Raw genomic sequence first — 25,836 nt, forward strand, 5'->3', positions numbered from 1 at the left:
TTCTCTATAAGATCTTGAGTGTATCTCTATGTATATATTTTTAGTGCTGTAGATATTACCTTATATACGCATAACTTATAATCTCCTGGTGCCATATTTTTACCAGTTCAAGCAAAGTATAAAAAAGTTAACTCCCTATACATCCCCTTACCATCTCATTTATAATATAAGTATCTTAAATATTTATATGAACAATATCATGCAATTGTATAAGTTGGCTCCAACTGTCAAACATAATTTTAATAATTCAAAAGGAAAAGAAAAATCTATTGTCTGTATCTATATTTTTACTCCCCTGTTGTTCCTTCTCCCTTTCTTATGTTCCAGCATTCCTTATTTTATTGCTTCATTTCTGTTTAGAGGATTCCCTTTAGCCATCTTTTTAAGTTAGATCTGGTGGCAACAGATCCTGACACTCGTACTTCCTGTTAGAATGTCTATTTTGCTTTCATTCTTGAAGGCTATTTTTTCTGGTTTTAGAGTTCTAGGTTGGTAGTTGTTTTTGTTTTTTTTTTCAATGCTTGAGAAATGGTTTTCCATTTTATTATGGCCCCTGTGGTTTCTGAGGAGACCTCTGCTGCCATTGGAGTTACCTTTCCACTATAGTGCTGTTATCCTAAAGTTTCTATTTCACTGGCTTCAAGATTTTTAATTTGTCTTTAGTTTTCAGAAAACTATGATCTGTCTTGGTAGATGTCTTTGGGTTTATCTGTTTGGGATTTGCCCAGCTTTCTGTATTTGTAGGTTTACATCTTTTGCAGAGTTTAAGAAGTTTTCAGCCACTACTTCTCTGAATACTTTTCCAGCTTATTTTCTTTTGGAATTCTGATGAAATGAATATTTGATCTTTTGTTGTAGCTCACAGGGTCTGGATCGTGTCTTCATTGTTTTAGTGTATTTTTACTCTGTTATTCAGATTGAATAATTCTGTTGTTCTGTTTTCAAGTTCGCTGATTCTTTCCCATGCTCCTTCCCTTCTGCTGTTGAGCCCATCCATTCGATTTTTTTTCATTTTTTGTATTTTTTAGTTCTAAACTTTCCATTTGGTTTTTCTTTATAAGTTCTATTTCCTTGCTGAGACTCTCTGTTTCTTTGCCAAGTTTTATATTTCTTTTACTGTATTTCTCACTTCTGCAATTTCATTTGAGTGTTTTATACTTCTTATATTTTTTGTTGATTTTCTGTTTCCTTATTGAGACATTTAATTAGTTTTTTTTTTTAATGTATGTCCATAGTTACTCAGTGGAACACTTATAAGATGTCTGCTTTCAAATCCTTGTCAGATAATTCTAATATCTGTGTCCTTTTGGTGTTGGCATCTATTGATTGTCTTGTTTCTTGGTTTGATGAGTAATTTTTTATTGCAATCTAAACATTTTAGGTCTGCAATGAGACTATGGGTCTTACTAAAATCTTCTGATTGAACCGGGCTCCTATGACATCACTCAGACAGGAGAAGAAGGGGTTTTATTATCACCAGGTGGGGGTGAAAGTCTGGGGTCCCCATTGGGCTCCATTCATGCCCAGAGTGCTGAGGGCTTCTTGTTACTGCTGGGCATCGGTGAGAGTTTCAGCTCCCCACTAGGCCTTCACTAACACTACTCTGGGTGAAAGGGACAGGAGTACCTTGTTACTGGTCTCTATTGATACTGGTAGGGGACGGTGTTGTTACCAATAGTTGTGTGTGCAAGTCCAGGCTCCCTACATGGTTTCCACTGGTATTGAGGGGTAGGAGACCTCATTATTGTACATTGGAGATGAAAGTTCTGGCTTTATTCTGCCTTCTTGGATGTTTCCTTAGCGTAGGGGAAAGAAGAGGATTTGGGACACCTCAGTGCAGTCTGATGAGAGTAGAAATACAGGTTTGCCACACTTCTGTTGGCAAGATGAGGGTAGGACAACTTTTCTTCTGTGGGGTTTGGCTGGAATGGAGCTATTATAATTTAAAACTTATGTTTTTTTGCTAGATGACTCCTTTTCTCATCATTTGGCTAAAGAGAATAAGCTCTTGCTGGGGCTCTTTGTCTGCACTTGTTGGCTTTTCCAGACTGTCAGCTTCTCCAACTCCAAGACTAGATTGTATGAGGCCAAATGAAAACCCAGGTAACACACCACCATACTGGCCTGTAAGTCCCAATCTGGTCTTCTTCTTCTCTCCATATTTCAGAGTTTCATTATATTTCTTTTCTATATAATATCCAGGGAGAGTGATGAAGAGGCAAAAGGAGAAATAGTTCTCTATCTGTCCAGAAATGGAAGTCCCTGAATATTCATTTTAATTCTCTAACTCATCAGAATACTTACACTGCATTTGGGCAAAAAAGTGAGAGGCATAACTGGCTATTGTAAGCTGTCTTAATTTATGAATATATAAATAACACATATAAATGTATATACCATATAAATATATGTCATATGTAAATATGTATAATATATAATCTTATACATTGTATATTATATACTAAGTATGTATTATAATTATATTATATATTATATTTATTTATAAATATGAATGACAAAACCATATTTGTTTAAAATTACTAAAATGTACAGACATGATAATTATGGTTTAATCATATATAAAACTTTTGAATGGGGGACCAAGACGGCAGTATAGGAAGATCCCGACCTCATCTCCTCTCATGGACACACCAAATCCACAGCTAGATATGGATCATTTCCTTCTGAAAAAAATCTGAAAATTAGATGATCTACTTCTCCATAACAAAGGTTCAAGGAACCACATGGGGCAGGGTAGGAAAGTTTGAGACAGAGTCTTGGTGAGAACTCCTCCCCACTGCCAGTGTGACAACACATGATGGGGAGAGATCTCATCAGTCCAGTGCTTCTACCAGAGGAGTGAGGGGTTGGTGCCCCACATTCAGCACCTGCCTGGGATCCACATCAGAGGGATGAGCCTTTAAAATATCTAGCTTAGGAAACCAATAGGGCTGATGTCCAAGGGACTCAAAGTGCTATAGGAAACTGAGACTCCCCTTTTAAAGGGTTCACATGTGGTCTTACCCACTCTGAGACCCAGAGAAAAAAAAACAGCAGTTTGAACAGTGCCTAGAGTATATATGAAAGAGACTCATTTGCTAATCTAAAAGCATTTGCTGGAAGGGCAGAGGTCAGTTGAAACTCTCCTCAGGGACGGAGGTGCTGGCAGACGCCATTATTGCTCTCTCCACGTAGCCTGCTGGCACAGGCAGATAAGCTTAGAAGCAGCACCCTCCTGCTGCCTTGCTGAGACAGACAGGGGCAAGTGGTCATGGCACTATCTCATTGCCTCGGTGAAGCAAGAGAACACAGACAGTTGCAACATTCCCTTGTTCCCTGGCTGAGCTGGCATGTGAGAGTGGTCACAGCATTCTCCCACACCCAGCCTAATGTCAGCACACTCTCCCACTACATTGCTGAAACTCATGGGCATACACAGTCAAGACATTTTCTGCCGCCTTTCTAAAGCCAGTGAGTGTGCACCACTTCCTACACTCTCCAGCTGCCTTGCCAAAGCCAGTGGGTATATACAATTCACACAGAGAACAGTCCTTAATCACCTGGCCCTGTTGATTAAGCAGCAAAGGACATGGGTTTACTGAGCTCCATGGGGCTGCAACAATTGGAAAGATCATTCTTGGCAGGCCACCACTCCCAAGGCACTGCACAGATTATAGACTGAAACACAACCTCAGTCCTACCATGAAAAACCCTATTTACTTAGCCTGGAGCTTCAGCCTGAGGGACAGGCTTCAGATTTCCCACACATCTAGGCACTAAGGAGCACTTCCAGGAAATGTAAACAGTGAGACACCATCCCTGGATGTTCCTTTGGTCCTTGCTACAGCTCAAAGGGACATTGCAGAAAGGAGTTTTTATGCTTGTCTAGTGTTGCAGCACCCCACTGATGTAAATGTTGCTCAGGAGACACCACCAGATCTCCTAGACTGAAGACCAGAAGGGATTATGACACAAGACTGTATATATTTGCATATTTTAAGATGCTTCCCAAGAGTCTGGCTTCCAATTAGCCTGAAACTAGGTGCTAAATGAGATTTCTCCCCTTGGAACACTGGAAGGTCTTGGCAGACCCTCAATAGGAGACATAGCGAGAATAAATCAGTTGGTTTAGACAATCACACAAGTTTGAGAGACAACCAAGAGCTAGGTCCAGGTGGAATAAGAAGGTTCGTCACCTACACCAGGCCACTCCTTCAAGTCTGGGAGAGGTAGCTTTTTTTTGCCTAATGCATAGAAACAAATAGAGAGTCAAGCAAAATGAGGAAACAGAAATATGTTCCAAATGAAAGAACAAGACAAAACCTCAGAAAGAGGTATTCATGGTACTGATATAAGTAATTTACTTGATAAAAAGTTCAAGGTAATGATCATAGAGATGCTAATGGAATTTGGAGAAAGAACGCACTACCTCAGTGAGAACTTCAACAGAGATAAACATGTAAGAAAGTACCAAACAGAAGTCACAGAGCTAAAGTATACAATAACTGAACTTAAAAAAAAAAAAAAGTGAGAGGGGTTTTTTCATCAGATTGGATAAAACAGAAGAATAAAATCAGTGAGCTGGAAGACAAAACAAAGGAATTCAGAGCAACAAAAAGAAACAAATGAAAATAACTTCAGGGACCTACGGGATGATATCAAGCAGAATAAAATTCACATTATAGGGGGTCCCCAAAGGAAAAGAGACAAAGGGAAACGCAATAAGGCTATTAGCAGATTTCTCAGCAAAACTCTGCAGGCCAGAGGGAGTGGCATGACATATTCAACATGCTGAAAGAAACATTTATCCAAGAATACCAGGCAAGGTTATCATTCATAATTGAAAGAGAGATAAAAGAATTTTCCAGACAAGCAAAAGCTAAAGGAGCTCATCACTACTAAACCATCCTTACGAGAAATGTTAAAGGGCCTTCCTTACGCAGAAAAGAAGTAGCACTAATTAATAACAAGAAAACATATGAAAGTAAAAATCTCAGTGGAAAAGGTAAATATATAGCAAAGGTAGTGGACTAGGCACTGCTTATAAAGTGCATTATAATGAACAACAATGACACCTTGATCCAGCAAGAATATGTAACATTCATAAATATACATGCATCCAACATAGGAGCACTAAAATATATAAAGCAGATATTAACAGATCTAAAGGAGAAATTGATAGAAATATAATATTAGGAGACTTTAAGACCCCACTTACATCAATGATAGATCACCTAGACAGAAAATCAATAAGAAAACATCTGCCTTGAAGAACACATTAAATCAGATAGACTTATTATATATATATATATACACATACATACACATGCACACACATACAGAAGATTCCATTCAAATGCAGAATACACATTCTTCTCAAGTGTACATAAAACATTCTCTAGAACAGATAACATGTTAGCCTAAAAAACAAGTCTCAGTAAATGCAAGAAGATTAAAATCATATCTAGCATCCTTTCCGACTATAGTGGTGTGAAACGAGAACTCAATTAATTACAAGGAAAAAAAAACTGAAAAAAAAAACCACAGAATAAATGGAGATTAAACAACATGCTACTCAATAGTGAATGGGCTAACAAAGAAATCAAAAGGGAAATCAAAAAAAAAAAAAAAAAAAAAACTTTGAGACAAGTGAAAATGGAAATACAACATTCCAAAATATTTGTGATACAGCAAAAGCAGTTCTAAGAGAAAGTTTATAGCAATACAAGCTTACCTCTATAAACAAGACAAATATGAAACAGTCTAACTTTATACCTAAAATAACTATAAAGAAAACAGCAAACAAGGCCCAGTTAGTAGAAGGAAGGAAATGGTAAAGATCAGAGCAGAAATAAATAGCAACTAAAAAGACAATGATAAAGACAAATGAAAGTGTGAGGACATTCTTTGAAAATATAACAAAATCGACAAATATTTAGCTGAACTCACCAAGATAAAAAAAATAAGAGAAGCCCCAAACAAATAAAATCAGAAATAAAAGAGGAGAAATTACAAATGATGCCACAGAAATAACAAGGATTATGAGAGATATTGTGAACAACTGTACACTGACTATTTGGACAACCTAGAAGAAATGGATAAATTCCTGGAAACTTTCAATCTTCCAAGACTGAATCGTGAAGAAATAGAAAATCTGACTAGACTGGATACTAGTAAGGAAATTGAGTCAACAACCTCCCAACAAACAAATTCCAGGACCAGACATCTTCACAAGTGAATTCACTGAACATTCAAACAATTAATTCCAGTCCTTTTCAAACTTTTTCCAAAAAAAATAGAGGAGAAAACTCTTCCAAGGTCCTTTCATGAGATAAGTATTTCCCTGATATCAAAAGCAGACAAGGACACCACAAGAAAAAAAAAAATTACAGGCCAATATCACTGATGAACATAGATGCAAAAATCATCAGCAAAATATTAGAAAAACAAAATCAACAGTACATTAAAAGAATTATAAACCATGATCAAAGGGAATTATTCCTGGATTGCAAGGATGGTTTAACATCCACACTTCAATCAATGTGGTACATCATATTAACAAGATGAATGATAAAAATCATACAATCATGTCAATAGAAACATAAAAAGCATTTGACAAAATTCAACTTCCATTTACAATAAAAAGTCTCAACAAGGTATGTATAAAGGGAAGGAACTCAACATAAAAAAGACCATATATGACAAACCCACAGTGGATATAATACTTAATGCTGAAAAGCTGAAAGCTTTTCCTCTAATCTCAGGAACAAGACAAGAATGTGCACTCTCCCCACTTTCATTTAACATAGAATTGAAAGTCCTACCCACAGCAATTGGGGAAGAAGAATAAATAAAAGTTATCCAAATTGGAAAGAAAGAAAGAAAGAAAAGTATCACTATTCGTAGATGACATAATACTATACATAGAAAGCCTTGAAGAATCCACCAAAAAAATAAATGTTAGAACTAATAAATGAGTTCAGTAAAATTGCAGGATACAAAATCAAGGTACACACATCTGCTGTGTCTCTATGCACTAATAAGAAACTATCAGAAAGAGAAAACAAGAAAATAATCCCATTTACAATCATATCAAAGAGAATAAAATACCAAGGAATAAAATTTAACCAATGAGGTGAAAGACCTGGACACTGAAAATTACAAGATATTAATGAAAGAAATGGAAGAAGACACAAATAAGTTGAAATATATTCCATATTCACAGATAGGAAGATTTAACATTGTGAAAATGTCCATACTACCCAAAGCAATCTACAGCTTCAATACAATCTCTATTAAAATTCCAATGGCATTTTTCACAGAATTAGAATAAATAATTCTAAAATTTGTATGAAACCACAGAAGAGCTCAAATTGCCATAGCTATCTTGAGAAAGAAGAACAAAGCTGGAGGTATCATGTTCCCTGATTTCAAATTATACTACAAAGGTACGGTAATCAAAGCAGTGTTGTATTGACATAAAAACAGACACATAGATCAATGTAACATAATAGAGGGCCCAAAAGTAAACCTATACTTAATTGGTCAATTAATTGATTACAAAGTGGTCAAGAGCATACAATGGGGAAAGGACAGTCTCTTCAATAAATGGTGTTGGGAAAACTGGACAGCACATGGAAAAGAATCAACCTGGATTACTTTCTTATACTACATACAAAAATTAACTCAAAATGGATTACAAACTTCAATGTAAGACCTGAAGTCATAAAACTCCTAAAACAAAACAGGTGGTAAGCTCTTTGACAACAGGCTTAGCAATTTTTTTTTTTTGTGCTCTAACTCCAAAGGCAAGGGAAACAAAAGCAAAAATAAACAAACGGGACTACATCAAACTAAAGCACAGTGAAGAAAATAATCAACAAAACAAAAGGCAACCTACTGATATAGGAAAAGACATTTGCAGATCATATATTCAAGGAGGAGGTCAATATCCAAAATGTATAAAGAACTCATACATCTCAATAACAAAAAATAGACAATTCAGTTAAAAAATGAACAGAGTATATGAACAGACATTTTCCCAAAGACATACAGATGACCAGCAGACACATGAAAGGATATTCAACATCTCTAATCAACAGGGAAATACAAATCAAAACCGGAAAGAGATATCACCTTACACCTGTCAGAATGGCTGTTGTCAAAAAGACAAGAAACAAGAAGTGTTGACAAGGGTGTGAAGAAGATGGAACCTTTGTGCATTGTTGATGGGAATGTAATTGTTGTAATCACTATGAAAAACAGTATAGAAAGTACTCAAAAATTTAAAAATAGACATGCCATATGATCCATCAATTCCACTACTGTGTGTTTATCCTAAGAAAATGAAAACACTAGTTTTAAAAGATATGCATGACTTTGTTCATTGTAGCATTATTTTCAATAGTCAAGGTATGAAAGCAACCTAAGTACCCAATGATGAATGAATAGATAAAAAAATATATGCTACACACACACATATATATAATGTAATATTACCCAATGATAAAAAGAATGAAATCCTGCTATTTGGGACAACATGGATGGACCTTGAGTGTATAATGCTAAGTGAAATAAGTCACAGGGAAAGATAAATACTGTATGATATATGTGGAATGTAAAAACCAAAGCAAAGAAACAAACAAAACAAAACCAAACCAAACCCAGACTCACAGATGCAGAGAGCACATTGGTGGTTGTCAGATGGGAGGGTGGGTAGGGGGCGTTAAATAGGTGAAGGGGATCTAGAAGCAAAAATTTTCAGTAATAAAATAAATAAGCCATGGGGGTGTAAAGTACAGTCTGGGGAACATAGTCAGTAATATTGTATTAACTTTCTAAAGTGACAGATTGTAACTAGACTTATCCTGGTGATTGTTTTGCCATGGATACAAATATCAAATCACTACTGTACACCGGAAACTGATACAGTATTATCTGTCAATTATTCCTCAATTTTATAAAAAGTTACGAGTTAAAAAAGCGCTTTGAAAAAAGATACCCAAAGGTAAAAAAGTAATTGTCCAAAGGTAGTTCAATACATAGATACTTTTTCTACAAATATACCTGTTATCCATTCAATGTGGCAACTATTCATTCATTTATTTCTACTATGTTCTCAGCATAATCTAGGTGTTCTATAGAATGACATAAATATGAACTATTCAGAGGCATAGGCCTTATTCACAATATAAAGGCTATAAATATTAGTAAGGGTCAAAACAAATTAAGGGAATATGTGAAGATTTATCTGTAGAGGAGGAAATTTCAGTAAGAGACGGAGTTACCAAAACAGTCATTTGGCAGAACTTCAGATGAGCTTTGAAAAACGATCTATCTTATTTGGTTGGATGATGAGGAGTTGGAAGATTATTTTAGATACAGGAAATGGGTTGTATGAATAAAGACCTGGAAAAAAACATTGGGAGCAGTATGTTTGAACAATCACAAGACAAGCAGCCTGACAACGTGGCTGTAGTGGGAAGGATCCATGTCTGGGAGAGACTGGAGCAGACTCCACAGTGGAGCGAAGGCCTTGTTGGGGGAAAACTGACCCTGCTGTTTACTCGTGGACTCTTGCCAACTGGACCCTTTAAGAATGCCCCGTCCATGGATGCATGGCATTAATAAGCAAAGGCGAGTTACAGCAAGTCACTGACTTTGAAATGGCATAATAAAAATTATGTTTTAGCAAAACTGTGAGCAGTGCCAATGTGGATGGTTTTGCAGTAGTTATTACGGTCACCCAGGTCTGAAGCAACGGATCTCAGTGTGTGCTGTCCTTCAATATCGTGTTTCACCATCTTTTTTTAGGGTCCACGGCAGAAAGTGGAATTAAAATGTGTTGATTGCTTTTATTTTACAAGGCACCCTGCTATATTGCATCCATGTGTTTTCTTATTTAGTATTCACAACAACTCTTGAGGTATTACTATGGCCATTCTGGGAGGTAAAGGCGTTTTCCCAAGGTCACATAGCCAGGATTAAAACTCAAGCTATAGACATTGTACAGCTTTGTCACTTCAGGACCTACCATGGTGACAGCTGAGTCACAGGCACTAAGTGTGCTTGCTGACTGAGCTCCTATCATGACTGGGCAGTTCTTACCGTCCTTTATTTATTCAACTGCTTTATCGCCTGTAAGTCAGCCTGTAAAATACGATAATAATTTAATGCTGCGGTGCTGTGGAAGCAAGATTGTATTTCTTCCCTTTCCTCTCCATCCAGGCAATGTCCCACCAGACCTTCAGCTTAGGGTACTGAGAGCCTGGAGAGCACAGAGCCGTTTCTAAGAGTCAGTGAACAATTAAGAAACTGGCCTCTGATTCATTTCCTGAACTGAAACGTAACCATGCTGCTGATTACCCATTTTCATTGTTTATGGCGAGGCAGGTGGATGAACAGCTCTGCCTGATTTATGAAGTGCTCGCCTTCCATAAATCACAGAGTAGAAACCAGCACGCTGCTCATCCTAATTGGTGAAGTCCTAAGTAGGGAGTGATTAGAAAGTCTTCAGGAAAGAAGACACCTCATGCAAATGAGGAAGATATACAGTTCCTTGGGAGGAAATTTCTCCTGCTCACAATATATGATCCAGGGTGGTTGTTCATTCCTGTTGTCCCCTTCTGTCTCTTGCTGGTCAACCCTGTGATCTTCCACTTGTGAATAAACTGGAGGGAGGTATGCAAGGTGATGAGGAAGCACAAACTCAGTTGAAAGAGTGCTGCTTCCCCACTTACTCTCTCCTCTAATCTCAACCTGCTTTAATTTTGTAATTCCAATAAGCCACTCATCATGATGGAGGGGAGCGATGTAATATGACTTACAGTGCTGTTACTCAGTGGGAAGCATTAGGGACTGGGAATCCACCTGGATTCCAATCCCACTCTCTCCTGGGTGTAACTGACCGGATATAATCAGATACTCAATGACTGCCTTCTCTGATTGTTCACTTTGAGCCTAAAGGACCCTGAAGATGGCCATATCCTGTGATTGGAAATCTTCTGATTAGAGGCAGAAATGCAGTCTCTGTTGGTCCAGGAAGAAGGGAGCCCACAGATTTTATAGATTTTTCTTCCTCCATCTTCAAGATAGTAGTTAAGAACACGGGGTACTGTGTATGCAATACATTTTAAGGAGCGGGGGCTTTTGAGATGAAAACGCAGAGAAGATAATCTCCACCCTCCTTTTCCAACTGACTGTAAATGTTTCTTTCTTTGGGTAACTTCTCTTTTCATCTCCCTCTCCTTTCTCTCCATCTCCCTGTTTCTGTTTCCCTTCCCTTCTTTTTTCTTTCTTTTTTTTTTTTTTTTTTGTTTTGTTTTCCTTTTTCCTTCCCTTTTTCCCTCTCCTTTCTTTCTTCTCCATGTTTTCTGGGAACTCGCGGCAGGTGCAGCAGCCAGAGCAGCAGCGTCACTTCAGACCTGGATGACGAACCCCCCTGCCTGGAGGAGATCGATTATGGTACCGACAGCAGCTCGGACCAGGAAGGGGGCTTCTCTGAGCTGGACCGGCAGATCCAGGAGTGCGCTTTCCACAAGGACGAGGGAGAGGAAGAAGAGGAGGGGCCGGGTCAGGGAAGAAAAGCCAGCCCCTAACCCTGAGGTTCAGAGAAAGTCCTGTGCCTCTAACCGCTGGATTAGCTGTTACGTTGTTTCTTTACCATCAGACACACATACACACACACACACACACACACACACACACACACACACTGTCGGTGCAAAATACCAGCCCGGGTGAGGTCAGCAACCTGACACCCAGATTCTGCTCTTGTTCCACTGTGCATGCGGGGTGGCTACTTACTAATTATACCACTTTACATATATAGTTGGGTGGCTTTAGAGACCTCTGCCAGCTGTCACTGTGCTGGAAGGCGAGACCTTGGGGACTATTAGGGATCCTCTGAAGACTGTTCTGAGCTCTTCTCCATTCCTGTGCTTGAAACAGGGGCAGACTTGGAAGTAGTAAGGGTTGGACCTTCTTCGTGTCTTCTCAGCAAGAATTCTGAGTGGTTGTCTAAGTTGTTCTATAGATGAATGTTCTCACCTCCTGTTGCCTCTGAGCATCTCAGCCCTGACGCTGAGCCCCGGTAACACGCTGAGGCTCCTGGCAGGCTCTTCCGTTGCTGGGTGGTTGAACGTGAAAGACTGTACCACCGAGCCGTCATCCTTGGTCTGCTTTAACAGTGTCTATTTTGCAAATCCAGGATAGGACAGGAGCTGCCCTAGATTCTAAGGGAAGGGGTACAGTAGGGAATAAGTCATGGCTACTGGTCTTTACAAATTTTAAAATCCTATGAAATTCATACCACTAACCACAATCCTAGGAGGCAGCAAGGCATAGCAGAAAATTCATTCATTTCAGACTCAGATAGATGTGGTTCCTATCCTAGATCTGTCAGTTACTTGTTATGAGAACTTAGGCAAGTAATTAAATCTCCCTAAACCACAGTTTAATGGAGATGAGAATATCTATATCATAACGTCATTGTGAAGACGAAATGAGATAATATATAAAAGTACACAGTCTGGCGTGTGGTAGACACTCGATAATATCGACTTATTTTTCCTCTGTCACACAGGCAGAGCATTCTATGGAAGTATTCTCACAGTTAAAAAATAGAAAAAAACATTCTATAGAGTCACGTGGTTGGGGAAATACTCTCCCTCCTGGTGGGGAATCAGGGAAGGAAGTTACGTAGGAGCAGAAACTAGGAGGTTGGCATAGCTTAGAACAAGTGAAAAAACGGACGACCTTCAACATATGGATGGAAACAGTTTAAACATTTGAGTGATGGGATGTACAAGGCTCACGCAGAAAGGAGAAGAGGAGATTAGAATGGAAGATAAAATGGAGAAGGTATGTTAGATCAAATTTATGTTTGTCTAGATGCCATGTGTATTTAGGATGGATTACATTTGGCTGTGAGAGATGGCAAATCCAAGACAGCAGTAGCTTTTTGTAAGATAGAGGTCTGTTTATCGTTCATGTGGAATTCCAGATATACGCAGTGCAGAGCTGGTATCATGAGTGCACGGTGTTGGGCACACAGCTTCAGCAGTTTTCTGTTTTTTTTTTTTAAAGCTGATTTAAAGATTCAGATGAAACATCATAGTCTTTGTTAGCCTCCTCCTATGACAATTTTGTAATAGATTTTCGCATATAGAGAAAAGGGAAATAATTCAGATTTTCTTTTAGCATGGTTGATGGGATTTTTGGCTTGTATAACTACTTTCAGCAGTTTTCTAGCACCACTGTGCGTTCCTTCTCCTCTTGGCCTAAGATAGCTGCTGAAGCATCAGGCTTTGCATCTACATCCCAGTCAGCAGTAAGAAGGACAGAAAAAGAAGAACATGTTCTCTCTATTTCCAAAACTACACATAATGCTTCTGGTTAATCCCACCACCCAGAAAGTGGTCCTATGACCACAGGCGGCTGCCAGGGAGCTTAGAAAACATCATGTTAATTTGAGGTAGGCAGGGCTAAAATTTTGAAATTTTAATAATAAGAGTAAGGAAACTATACATACTGGGGATCAAATACATGCCCAAGACACTTCCTGATGTACCTACCACCACCAAGAGATTTTGGAAACAGAATAACTTCTGAGAAAATTCACAGTCCACATGCCTAGACAAGCAGAACAAAATTTTACCGTAATTTAGCTCCAACGCATACAAGAAAGTTATGTGTGCTGTGATTTGGGAAGTTGATATTATTATTATTGTTACTGTTATTATGAATAGTCCCTAGTTTTTCTAATTTGTTGTCAATTTTCTTTACTATCGTTCAGAAATCACAGTCCATTCTTTGTATTCAGACATTCAGATTTCCATACATACATGAGAGGTTTGAGGGAAATAACAGAGGCACTGAATTCAAATCCAAGCTGAAAGCATCTCAGCTTCTCCAATATGCAATATTTCCACTCTTAAACGAAGGCTAGAATAATGCTTCTGGTTTTTTGTTTTGTTTTGTTTTGTTTTTATTGCTTTGAGGGTCAAGAAGATAACATTGTTGAAAATGTAAATAATAGGGAGGAACAGAAATAATACTAACACATCATCACCATTTAGCTCCTTAGCTGAAAATTGTTTGTCTAGCATGTTTCTGAGAAATTGATGAGGAAAGGTAAATTTTATGTGATATGTTCAGGAAAAGCCAGGAACATGAACAATTTACTGATTGATCTATGTAACGAAGAGCTATTAAGTACCTGCTCTGTGTCATTCTCTTTACTAAGTTCTAAAGATGCAGAGAAAAAAGACACTCTGTGTCCTCAAGTTGCTCGAAGCTCAGCAGGAGAGATGGACAACTAACATTTTACTTTAATACAGCAGCACATGGCATGAAGGGGCCATGCAGAGGATGGGTCAGAAGCACCTCATCTAATGGAGGCAGCGGCGGGGGGGAGATGTCTACCCAAAGAAGATGATCATTTAAGTGATTCCTGATTAAAAGAAGAGGAAAGGCATGCTAAGAAGTGGGAAGAGCTTGTGCAAGGGCCCTGTGGTGGGGTTAGAATTTGGAATAAAATGTTTAGTGTGATGATTTAAGATGTGCTTGTATGTGGGGAAAGGAGGAGAGAAGAAGGAGATAAAATTGAAAAGATAGACATCAGTCAGATCAAGCAACATTTGTTATGCCTTGATGGAAAGGTTGAACTTTTTTGGAATGTGCTGGGGTGGAGACAAAGAATTTTCAACAGACGCGTGTCCAGGACTGATGTCAGCATAGATGTGTTGGTCCTACTCCACCACTTGTTTATGGCTGATTGCTGGACACCCTTGCTATGCTGGTTGTGCAGTGGTCTGAGAAGTACACTAGGCGTGACTTTCTCATATTTGAAGAGCAGCAGGTTTCTGGTGAGGTGAAAAATAATGAGTACAGTTTGGGGCCATGTTGAATACTGGGGTCTATGAGATGTCCAGTTGGAAAGGACTCCTAGAAGCCAGAAGTACATCAGGAAAAGCAGTAGAAGATGAGCTATACCCAGTGAGCTTGGGGACCTGGGAGGAAGTCCTGGGCCACCGAGGTCAGGTGCCAATCAGCTGGGAAGGATTTTGCTTGGAGGGAACAGGAGAGTTGGGGAGAGACCAGACTCCCCTCCCTTCCTGCTAGGACAGATGGCCATTGTGTGTCACACCTCACTCATCTTCAGTCTGGGGTGGGGAAGGCGCATTCACAAGTTAACTGTAGATAGTCATGGGAGTGGCTCTTCCAGCCGGGCCAGACATGTCTCACTAGCCAAACCGCTATGGTAAATTGTTGTTAAAAAAACATTCTACGGAACTTGGAGCCAAATGAGATTACTCAAGAATCTCAGGGAGTTGGAAGCGCTAATGGGAAGCAGATGTGCTTCAAAATGTGCACAGGAAATGCATCTAGAGAAGTGATGTGCGGTCCAGGCCACAGGCACTGCTGTCCTGTGACAGGTGCTGTCTGAGGTTCTGCGTGGCAGGGCTAGAACGGGGGTCTTTTCCATCCCCCGGATAGTCCCATCATGGGTGGAGAAGCACAAAGCGTCTTGTGATCCCCTAACGATTGCGCTTCCATGATCCACCCTACGTGGAATCTGCTATCTCTTCACGACACTTCCCTGTGACGAGAGCTTTTCTGACTCCTTTATAGACTCAAGTTCTGCCATCCCCTCATCTCTTCAGTTTGCCTGGGATGCAGCCTCATTTGATCTCATCGTATTTATGCACGTACATGAACACACACAAACATACACGCACACATACACCACTTTTTGAGCCACAAGCTACGCAAATGCCCTCTTTGATATTCTTAAACCTTTTCATATTTTCCCTCTGTCGCTGATAAGCATCTCTCGTGACCTCACTTGAGGGCCACAAGACCCAGTCCGAAAACAACTTTTTCTTTTGTAAAACCTTTCCTAATCTCCCCAAGTCAAGTCACATCATTTCTTTTCTGTTCCCCTATCGCACTGTTTATGCATTCCTTTTACAGCATGCTTGCCATTTGCGACTTCATTTATGTGTTTTTTACAGCCCCATGCCCACTGCCCAGTGGATAGAGAATTGCAAGATGTACAGACCTGCTCTCCCCTTTCTATTTCTCCCTGCACCTGGCATCCTTCTTGATACACTAAAGTTTCTCAAAAATATATCTTCCCCTGGCCCAGCCTCAAACCTGGACATCCCGTCTCAATAAAATTTCACATAGTTCCCCTAAATTCCTCCATTTTCCATCTCAGATCAGAGTCTGTGTCATAGAAAGGGAAACTGGTTTCACTAACATGGCATCTAGCACTAAGACAGCCCAGCCTCTCAGGCTGGTCGTTGCCATGGAAAACCGTTCCCCGTGTGAAGCGAGCTTCGCAAGGAGCAGGGTGGCCTGGCCCTTACCTAGAGCGTGAAAATGTTTAGACAGAGCAGTAATCACAGAGGAGCAGAATCTCCAGGAGTCCCCAGCTGCAGCATTCATCAAGGTGCTCTGGAACACAGGTTCACTTTGTGGAGAACTGGCATGTGGTTCCAAGTGCACTGTGCCAACTTGGCTGCCGGGGCGCATCTTTCAATCCCATTCGTTGGCTCCACTTTCTTCTGGGTTTCCAGTAAAAGGATTCTGAGCCACAAAGAACATTTGAACATAACCTGATCCTTGAGTTACAAGCTCACGTTGAATGTTGCCAAATAAGTAAGGTCACATTACACCCCCAAGGGAGGCAGTTCTCACCCAAAGCTTCCATTGTTCAGCCTGAACCCCTGAGCTATCGGGTCAGCTTCGTATTCCAAAGGGAGCCTCTGGCCTCTGCCAAGCAAAGGGGCTTCCATGAAATGCCTGGCATGAGTCATCCTTGTTAGGACTCAGGACAGAGGCCTGCCTGGTAGATCTGGACAAATGCATAGTCATCAGAGTGATGGATTCATTTGGCCCTGTTGGTCCAAACCGCCCCTGCCCCCTAAAGGCTCTAGTCTTGGAAAGACACGACGACAGTGTATGTGGCCTGGGTACTAACCATGCAAGCTTTTTTGGACAAAAAAAAAAAAAAAAAATCATAAGGCCTGGAGTCTGCTGCTGTCTTCCCAGCAGATGTCCTCTTGTGTTTGTGTTGTAGTTTGGCTTCATGCGCGCTGCGTGCCCGGCTGATTCTTGATAAAAAGTGCTGTTTAGGAAAAAAGGAACTGCTAAATGGAAAATTTTAGATAAAAATGGGTTCTCTTACAGCCTCTCTGTGCCTAATCATAAAAAAGACCCAGTTGTGTACAACTTAAAATTACCTACGACACACATTCCAATACAATAGAGTGGAAACTGAGCTTGAGTCCCTAACACACCAGACACACACACACACACACACACATGCACATGCGCGCACACACACACACACACACACAATATAGATCCAGGGCTTGCAGAAAATAAAAAAAGCAAGTGAAGAAAGGTTTCTCATCAGGCACATGTGTCTAAAGGCCGGGGGTAGTTAGGTGATGATTTTATGCCGTGTTTTCCCACGAAACTTGAAGTGCAGGCCCTTTGGGTAGAAACTGAGATCCTTCTCATCAGCTGATGACAGAGACTGGCCTTCCAGCATGTGGCTATTTTGAGCCCGTTCAGGGCATGAAGAAAAATAGATCCAGTTCTCTTTGGAAGAGGATGCGTATTTGTGAGAAAATCACCACTTTAATCACATTCCCAGCTTTCTTACGACAAGTAGTCACACAGAGCAGAGCGATGGACTGTTAAGATGACAGGCGCAAACTGGTCATTCTGATCAGGCGCTTTTCGTGATCTTTCTGTCATCGTTTGTAGGGCTGAACAGGGTGAAACCAATTTCTTAGTACCGGTCGTATATTATGACCTTCTTTCTGACAAAATAATAATAATAATTAAGTACAATTCTTTGACGCAGTTCAGTTGAGATGCCTGAGAGCGACCCGGGTCGTTGGAGGACCGGGGAAGAAGGGACACTGAGGTCACTTCCGTACTGGCTGTGCAGCAGAGTGAGCAAGCCAAGAGGCTGGCAGTCCTGACCTCCAGGACATGGAGGCCAAATGGATGGATGTTCTTGGACAGAACAGTATCACCCAGGCCCCACCCACATTTCATTCTGAAGATGAAGCTATTTGTGGAGGGGGGGAGGGAGGAGACAGCTCAGGGGTAGAGCGCGTGCTTAGCATGCACAAGGTCCTGGGATCAACCCCCCGTACCTCCATCAAATAAATAAAACCTAATTACCTCTGCCTTCCAAAACAAAAACACAAACAAAACCCAAAAAGCAGCACTGAAAAAGTTATTTTAGAAGGTACCGTGGGGAAAAACCTGCCTGAGTTTCTACTCTGCTCACAGTCACTCATTTAAACTTACAACCACTCTGTGTGGGAGATGGGCATTCTTAGTGCTATTTTCAAAAAAAAAAAAAAAAAAAAAAGTTCAGCTCTACATTAAAGCGCACTTGTAGTAAGTGATGGAGCTGGAATCTGTTCCCGGAGACATCTAACTTTCGAACCCATTGCTCCGTTCACCTCCTTGGGGAGGGTGGGCGTCAGCAGCGCGTAGCAACGGCCAGGCAGAGCTAACACGGCTGTGCGGGGCTGCCTGCCACATGCGCGAGTCTGAGTCCGTCGCATCTGTCATCGTGGTTAAGCCTCGCAACCCAGCCCTAGAAGGCAAGCCCTCTTCTTAAGCTCGTTCTGTAGGTGAGGGTGCTGAGGCAAAAAGAAGGGCAGGACTTGCCTCCGATTTATAGCCAGTAAGCGGCAGGCTCGTGACTTTAACCCAGGCAGTCTCACCCCTGAGCCCGCACTCCAAGGAAAAGAGTCTCTTCAAAGGCCCCGGAGGGCATTTCAGAGACCACGGAGTGGCTCTGTCTCTAGGCAGACGTGATACTGTTGTTCCCAGTCCTTGACTCGTCCATAAACAGCGCATCCTGGACAACCTTGTGTAAGATCCCACTCTGCCTCAAACTCAAAGGGCTGAGCGTCAGAGCCTCCTTACCTCCTCCCAGCAAAGAATCTAAGCCCGAGTTCCTAAACTTGACCATCTCATCAGATGATCTCTGTTTCTTCGTGTGCACGGCCCAGTGTCTGACCAAGGCAGGCACTCAGGGCTTCACGAAACAGAAGAAGCCACCAGTCTTGTCGAGCCTCCTCTTAGCTTTGCTCAGAATCTGTCCACTTCTCTCTCCTCCTGGTCCATTTTCACCTGGATTTGAGCACTGGTTTCCTCACCACACTCCTCCTCAGCTTTGGCTTTGCCGCCTCTCCGGCCTTGCTTCTCATGTAGACAGACGATATTTGCAATGAAAATCTTTTCTATTTTTGCTGCATACAGCCTTTCAGTGACCTCCCCATTGTCCTAAGGATAAAACACAGATGGAAACTGGCACCTGAACCCTTCCTGACCCAGCCACAGGCTCACTGTCTGCTTTCCTCTCTTAACACAAGGCCCTGCTGAGGTCCTAAAACATCACTGCCAGTTTCCAGAAAGCACTTTACCCTTTTACTCCCTCTGCTTCCACCTGTTGGCCAAATTTCAATCACTAGGAGCTGAAATGCGTTCTCCTCCAGGAAGTCTTCCATGATCTGACTCTGAGTTCCCATAGCGCCTTGTTGAGACCTTATCAGTTTGTGTTGCAAGGACTGCCTGTGGACTTTTCTGTCCCTCCATCAGACTGTAGGTTCTTGGAGAACAAAGCTAATTTTGTTCACTGCTGGATGCTTAGGGCCTAGCACCGTGCCCAAGACAGGGTGGGCCTTCATTAAATACATGTCGAATGACTGACATCTTCATTGCCATTCCAGAAGTCCCTGGAGAATGACCTCCTCCCCTTTGCCTCAGTAACCTATTAAACACGGGTAGCAGAGCTGCAGGAAAGTGGGACACACACGTGTGTCCGGCACACTCCGAGCAGCGGCAAGGATGCGTCCAGGAAAAATCTCCCTTAGCCCCTGGCCTGCGGGGCCTCCTGCTCCATCATTTTCCAGAAGCAGCTTCCTTTTTTTTTTCCCCAAATGGCCTGTAGAGGTCAGAAAAGGGCCTTGCTTTCCCATCCCAGCCCGTCCTCTGTCCCCATTAGCATTCACCCCGGGTGTCTATAATTAAGCAAACCTAGGCGCTGCACACAGGAACGGAAGTGCATTGACTTTAATAAAACAGAGTGTAAGACAACTTTAGATTGACTCCAGCCTTGTTTATTCTTGCACACTTGTAATTCTGGTTCGGTATATTCCCAGTCAAAGAGACCATTGTCCCGGGAACTGAAGCGTGTCCGTTCTTCATTGTTGCAGCAGCCCGTCCGAGGAGGCAGGCCGTACCAGCTTGCTGCTGCCGGCTCACGGCAAAAAAAAATAATAATAAGTGTTTTTCTATTTAGTAAAGCAAAACAATAACAAATAGAAGGGCGTGTGGGTACAATGAGAGGAGCTCCCACTGCTGTTCTAGCCTTGTGCTATTTTGTTTATGACTGTAAGTGCATTCAGAGTCCAGAAAAATACATATATTAATACTAAAAGTGGAGAAGGCACTCTGGTTGCTAATAACATTTAAGAACCACTGATTTTGACCCGTAAGTTCCTTCCCTTGTGTGTAGGAAAGAGCATTAGACTGGGAAGAGACCACTTTTGGGGGTCCGTGGTTTGGGGTCTGGCTCTGTCACTTTAATGTATGATTTGGGGGGTGATCCCTCAGTTCTCTGGGTCTCAGTGTCTCCTTTGGGGAGTGAGGGGCTGGGCTAGCAGAAATCTAAGGTCACGTCTATCTCTAATATACGCTGACCCTGTGCTGGCCGGCCCATGGGGAATGCCAGCGGACCCCGGGCTGGCCAGGAGGGTGAAGAGGCAGCGTGAGGCGGCTCACACTGGCACTCTGTCCCTGGAGGGCCCAGGGCCAGGCTTGCACAATGATCTTTTCAGAGACGAGGCCGATGCTGTTGATATCCTGCCAGTGCCCAGCAGAAGAAAAGCTTCCGAAATCGGGGCTAAAAATAAACAATGAAACAAAGTGACAACATAAACAGGAAGACCTAAAAATGGGGGGACGAATTGAGTCAGCAAACCAGGGGACAGCGAGGGGAAGAACCTAATTTGTTCCCCTCTGCAGTGATTGGCCGGCTCGAGGCTCCCGAGGTGAGAGTGCTCTTGAGAATGGGAGTTGGGCGATGCCCCCTGGGAGAGGATGTGTGCGATGGAGCAGAGGTGTGACTCCTTTCTCAGGCTCATTTCCTCTCTGCTGCACGGTTGATCTGCCCACTCGTCCCCGACTCTTTGTGGGCTGTTCAAAGAGAGAGCTCTCTGACAGTCCTTCTCCTGTCACTGGACCTCTGCCTGGGCCGGGGCCAGCTGCCCCCATCGACCTTGTCTCTCAGCCTTTGGGGCCCAGCTTCCTCTTTGCATGCATTCAGGATTTCAATCAAAATGGCTTTCAGATCTGGTAATTCGAGGCGAGATACGTGCAAGAGGGTCAGGTGGGGAAAGGGTGCAGATACTTACTAAGTCCGTCTCATGTCCCAGCCACTGAGCAAGGTGTGTTCCTGCAGCACGCAAGAGGGTTAGGTGAGGGATCTCAGAATAACTACAGGCACGTCAGCACGGGAGAACCGCCTGGCAGACCCTGTTGGGCTGCTCTTGTTTCTCACAGTTGCTAAGGGGAGAGACCCAGAGCAGAAGGCACCTTTATCTAAGGAGGCAGTTTAATGATTTGGGGGGGGATGTGCAAATGTGAGCCTTATAGGGGTGAAGGATGGAGACCTGTTTCTCTGTGTTTTAGATACTAACAGAGATTTGGGGCATCTGTGCTGGCAGAAAAGGAAAGAGAAGAGGGAGGGAGAGGACTTCCCAACATGGCCAGAGACCCAAATCCATGGAGAAAAGAGGGCTTGTGAGAAATCCTGACTCATTTTAAAAATTTTTTTAAAAAGCGACCTCTAGTGTTTAATTTTAACTCGTTTCATATTCTGTGGGAGTCTAATTTCACCCCATCCCTATGCCCTCAAATCTTTAGTAAAAGTTTACCATCCCAAACAGCAATATTTTGAGTAAACAGAAGATATGATGGTTCATTTTCGATAAAAAGATTATGGGTAGAGGTTGTCAAGGAGAATTCAGTGAGAGCAGGAAATCTGCAAAATTTGTTTCTAGGGCATGACAGTTCCCGCACAGGAGAGTTCAGGTCTACATGGAAAAGCAACTTAATAAACTTGTGCTTGCTCCGAGTGGGCTTATTTGAAATCATCTGTGCTCAGTCACAAGGGGGAACGGAGGTAATTTTATAAGTTTTCAATCGTCCACTGACTGGGTTACATTATTTTGGCTTAGATAGGAGATGAGACATATCCTTAAAGATGCAATTAGTTTATCATCAGCAATTAGTAAGGACAAAAATTAATACATATGAAATGAGATTGATTTTAATAATAGTATTTCATTTTGGAAGGCCTTAATATAATAAGTGATAGAATTAACATTGGAAATCCACCCATAAAATCGCAGTGAAAGAATATAGTTCATATAGCAAAAGTGTAACAAGAAAGCAGACCCCAGAAATTAAGAAAAAATACGGAACAGAAAGCAGGCTGACATTTAATAATTGTAGTTATAAATGCAAATACTATAAATTATACTACTAAGTGACAACAGAGTATCAGCTATGATCAGAAAGGGAGTCTAAAACTATGTTTCATTCATTACACAAAAGTAAATAAAAAGATTCGTTATGAAACAATCTAGAGTGGAAAGGAGGTAATGAGTAAAGATTTCCAGGGAGCCATTACCAATGAGGAGAATTATAAATGTAAAAGCTGAAGTTTGGAATAAACAATTGAGATGGGGGAACGGTTTCGGGAATTGCGAGAAATATTAATCAGTTGATCATCAGAGCCGTGACAGGAGGCCTGGAGGAAAAGGAGGAGACTTTCTAAGCTGTCTAGAGAAACTTGACCAAAGCATGTGAAAAATCAAAAGACAACCTGCAGAAGGGTTCCCGCCCCAGCACTGCAGCAGGAAGGGGCCAGAGGCTGAAGGCCTGAGGGGTGATGAACAAAGGGATGCTGTCACCAGAGCCAGACATCAGACATCAGATGATGCACCCGCATCTTACGTCTCGCTTCTTGTTTCCCTCGTACACAAGGCAACTTTGAAAACATGATAGATGGGTAGAAGGGCTAACTAGATCTGTTGAATTATGTGGGTTTAGGATAGATTAAAATGAATTGGAAAGACAGTCTCCTTCACTTGTCCATGTGATGCATGAGCTTGACATTCAAAGGCCTCTACCATTTAGCCCACCCCAGCCTGCCTTTCTAGGCTTATCTTCAAATACCCAGGTCCCCAGAGCCAGCTTTGCAGCCAAAGTGGGCGAGCCTCCGTCTCCTATGTTTACCCCACGTGTGATCACCTGTTCCCCTAGTTTGCTCTTCCTCCCTCCCTTGAAGGCCCAGTTCAAATTGCCCCTGATCTGAATATCTTCTCCTATAACTCCTGCTCGCTCTGTTCCTCCATCTATGACCCCTTAAAGCATTTATTATGCAATTAGCCATATTCCCTTCACGCTCTGCTGATCGGCCATTTATCTCTTTGATCGCGGTTTGATGCCTCACATGTGTCTGTCATTTCTCTGCAAGTACACTATTTGGTTCTTGAGAGCCAGGCCACATCTTTTTATAACATCATTCATTATTTAACACCCTCCGGTTTCAACTTGTTTATCAATATTATCTCACTATAAAACTTAAGGTTAAATATTACGTCCCTCATTGGACAGACTAGATCACTGACACTTACAGAAGTTCAAAAAACCTACCCTACATCATGCAGCTAATAAGTGGCCAAATCAAAATTTGAAATGTGAGTTGGGTAAAAATCTACTTTCCCCAACAAAGCCATGATATCATTATAGCTTCCTGGAGCCATCACTCCAGATAATGCCTCAAAATAAAATACTCATAACATTTACACATACAAAACAGGGTTTCCATAAATATGTTTTTGTTATTGTATGTGATTTGAATGCAATTAGTATGATTATAACAGGAGTATAGAATCTTCAGGTTAAATAGAATGCCTAGACAGAATGTCTGTTCACATGCACATACACACGGCACACACATGTGCATACAGCTACATGAACGTACACAAATGCACAGATGTTTGCACCATGATAGTGTCACACACAGGTCTGCCTGAAAGGGCATTGTTGTCCCAGTGGTTCAGTGACTGGTCTTCATTGGCAATGAAGTGGAAAACTTTTAATCCCATTTAAGGCAGAAAGGTATGTAATTTTAGCAGGATACTTCCAGGCTCAATTTTATTGCAAGGGTTCTCAGAGCATATTGAATAGGTCTGTGGTTAGCATATTACTTTGAAGTAGAGACCTGTTTGTTGTGAATTAGCCTTGAAGGGCTCCTCTATAGAAAACCTCTGGGTCAGTACATCTGCTAACCATGATCCCAGAAAGTCTAATGAAAGGAAAGCGTGCCGAGCAGGCTGGTTGTATTTTCAGGTTCCTGGTTTGTTCCCTGTTGAGGAGAGAGAGACATAACGCCTCTGAAACCTATTAGCTTTCAGAAATGAAAGAAGCCTGGCAAACACAGACGGAACTGTGGAGGGGAAGAAACCAGAGCCTGATTGTTCAAAGGCTCCCTGGAGGCTTGAATTCACCTCTTGGCACCAAATTATTCACCATACGCATAATAAAAAATCATAACATTTCCTTCTTGTGTGGCTCTCACACTTCAGCCACATTAAAGTCACCTGGATGGCTTGTGGAGGCACAGAGTGCTGGGCTCTTATTCTGGAGACCCTGATTCAGTAGGTACATGGTGGGTCCCAATAATTTGCATTTCTAACAAGTTCCCAGGTGATGTTGATCCTGCTGGTCCAGGGAACATGTTTTGAGAACCACTGTCTTAACAGACGTAGTATGTCATCACAGGACGCACCAGGTGATCGTAGGAACATCAAAAAAGGTATTATAATGATAATATTTAGGAAATTTTTCCTAGCACCAAATCTAAATATTTTCTCTACTCCAACTTCAAGGTTGTCTCTCTTATCTCAGAGCAGGCAGAGACGTTCTCTGTATGATACGTGTTCTTGCTATCTCATGCCTTGTTCTTATAAAGTCTAAGTTGCTGTCCACTAAAGAGGTGCTGACAGGCTTGCTGTCACAGATGGGAGCTTTTCTTCTTGCAGGAAGAGTCAGTTGTCACTGGACCAGGGAGAACAGAAGAACTCTAACCTGTAAGGGAAGGAAAACACTCCTGTCTTTTCCTTCTATTGGTCTTTTCCTCTACTTTCCCTCTACCCCCCCTTTCTTCTCATGTTTCTCTTCTGTTTGGAAGGTTTCACTCTCTTCCCTTTAGAAGGTTTGTGAGTCTTTCTCTATCATCCTCCTCTTTCTCCTACAGAAGTTAGTGTGGATGCGTTCATTGTGACCTGCCAGCCAACTTCCATCTCCGTGACTTTATCTCCTCTCACATTAGCCTCAGTACGTAAATATTTTTCTGGACATAATGAATACCATTAGCTCTGAACCTAGAAACTTGTTTAGGCTTTGGGCTTTCCAGGCCAAGAAAGATGCTTGACAGTTATAATGACCTTTTCTGAACAGCTTAGTGCACCTGCCATGTACACAACCTCTTTCTAAGAGCCTTGATATGCATAGATTGCTATATTTGTGCCCAGTGACGTCATGACCCTGAATACAATGGATTTGACTCCTGACCCAGAAGGAGCCTGTTCACAGGCATTCCTTAGACTCGTGAAGCGACTTGGTGTGAGAGCTCTATCCATCGCCAACAAGAGTGCCCTCTGCTGAATGGTGACTTCACAAGGCAGACAGATCTTTCTTTGTCAAAGAATTTGACTTTGA

The 25,836-nt window shown here is 41.7% G+C and overlaps 1 protein-coding gene across 2 annotated transcripts in view; it reads left to right on the forward strand.

The window, feature by feature from the left end:
- The window catches only part of AGBL1 (AGBL carboxypeptidase 1), a 618,212-nt gene extending 601,017 nt beyond the window's left edge, over positions 1–17,195 (forward strand). For both annotated transcript variants that reach the window (XM_045522553.2, XM_045522552.2), the window contains exon 23: positions 11,390–17,195. In XM_045522553.2, coding sequence (XP_045378509.2) covers positions 11,390–11,597 — 208 coding nt within the window. In that variant the 3' untranslated portion in view covers positions 11,598–17,195. The remainder of the gene's footprint in view (positions 1–11,389) is intronic.
- The last annotated feature ends 8,641 nt before the right edge of the window (positions 17,196–25,836 follow it).

The sequence above is a fragment of the Camelus bactrianus genome, chromosome 27, assembly GCF_048773025.1.
Source record: "Camelus bactrianus isolate YW-2024 breed Bactrian camel chromosome 27, ASM4877302v1, whole genome shotgun sequence".
NCBI classification, from domain to species: Eukaryota; Metazoa; Chordata; class Mammalia; order Artiodactyla; family Camelidae; genus Camelus; species Camelus bactrianus.